At 59.2% G+C, this 1,243-nt stretch overlaps 1 protein-coding gene across 1 annotated transcript in view; it reads right to left on the reverse strand.

Moving 5' to 3' along the window:
- Positions 1–386: 386 nt before the first annotated feature.
- LOC115279840 (serine/threonine-protein kinase LMTK3-like) overlaps positions 387–1,243 on the reverse strand; it is a 3,389-nt gene continuing 2,532 nt past the window's right edge. The window contains exons 5-6 of the mRNA XM_029924343.1: positions 685–793; positions 387–423 (exon numbers count right to left, since the gene is read on the reverse strand). Coding sequence (XP_029780203.1) covers positions 387–423; positions 685–793 — 146 coding nt within the window. The remainder of the gene's footprint in view (positions 424–684; positions 794–1,243) is intronic.

The raw sequence follows: 1,243 nt of genomic DNA on the forward strand, positions 1-1,243 counted from the left end.
TAGACAGAGGGAAAGCGAAGACAAAGGTCCTGAGGCAGGAAAGAGACTGACATGGGAAAGGACCGGTAAGAGGTCAGGGGGGCTGGGGCCAGGGGACAGGGGAAGGAAAGGAACTCACAAGGCCTGTGGGCTGTATCAAGGAGTGGGACTTTGTCCTGTGGGTGATAGGGAGTCACGGGAAGTTTTAGGACATACAGGTGACAAAGTCCAATGTCTGAATCTCTCAGGGTACACCCCGCTTTTACAACCATCTGATGAAGGGCCTCTGTATACATATCCTTTCCATAACAGGACAATTGCTACCTCACAAGGCATTTATGTAGCAAATGTTTATCTAGTTCTTTTCTAGAAGCCCTTGGAGCGGAGGGGAGACCAAGCAAGGGGGGTCAGACAGGGGCCTGCTTTCCAAGACCTAACAGTACACTGGGAGGTGGGAGGGGGAGGGGTGAGGCGACAGAGCTCCTCAAGGTCCCCCATGAGAAGGCTTGGGCTTCCTGGTTTTCTAGATGAAGAGACTGAGGCTCAGAGAGGGAGAGTCTGTCCACCAAGTCGCACAGCCAGGAAGAAGTAGATCCAGGATTCAAGCCAGGTTTGACCCCACGCTATGCTCCTCCCACTCCCAAGTGTTACCAGACCCATATCTGGGGCCTCCAGGGCCCATGTCCCCTGAAAAGTCCCCAGTACCTATATGGCTGTGCTTCCGAGATGAACTTGCGCTGCTCCAGGGGCCCCGCGCTGGCTCGGAGCTCCTTCACCACCACCTGGGCTGGAGTGTAGTCGGAGAAAATCTCTCCTAGGATCACCTGGTCAAGGGGGAACCGGAGTCAGTGCCCGCAGTGTCCCCAGCCCCGTCCCCAGGACCGCCTCCACCCCAGTGCGTGGCTCCAAGTCCCCCCTCCTCTCCAGCCTCTCCCTTCGGACCCCACCACCCGTGTCCCCCATCAGACGCCAGGGTGAGAGACTCACGGGCCCAGAGTCCGATGGATGCAGGGACGGATGGAAGGATGGACAGACGGACGCGTGGAGAGCCAGGTGGCGAGGCAGAGTGGTCAATGGAGTGAGGAGGGAGGCGCCGACTGACAGATGTGGGGGGGATGGGGTAGGTGGGAGCAGGTGAGAGGTGGACAGAGGGGAGGGCCCTGGGTGGGCGGAGCGGCAGGGGACAGATGAGAAGTGGTGGGAGCAGGGGGGATGGACACAGAACAGGAGCACAGCCCTGAATTGTACGCCCCCCCCCCCCCCC

Source organism: Suricata suricatta, chromosome 16 (genome assembly GCF_006229205.1).
Source record: "Suricata suricatta isolate VVHF042 chromosome 16, meerkat_22Aug2017_6uvM2_HiC, whole genome shotgun sequence".
In the NCBI taxonomy this organism is placed as follows: domain Eukaryota; kingdom Metazoa; phylum Chordata; class Mammalia; order Carnivora; family Herpestidae; genus Suricata; species Suricata suricatta.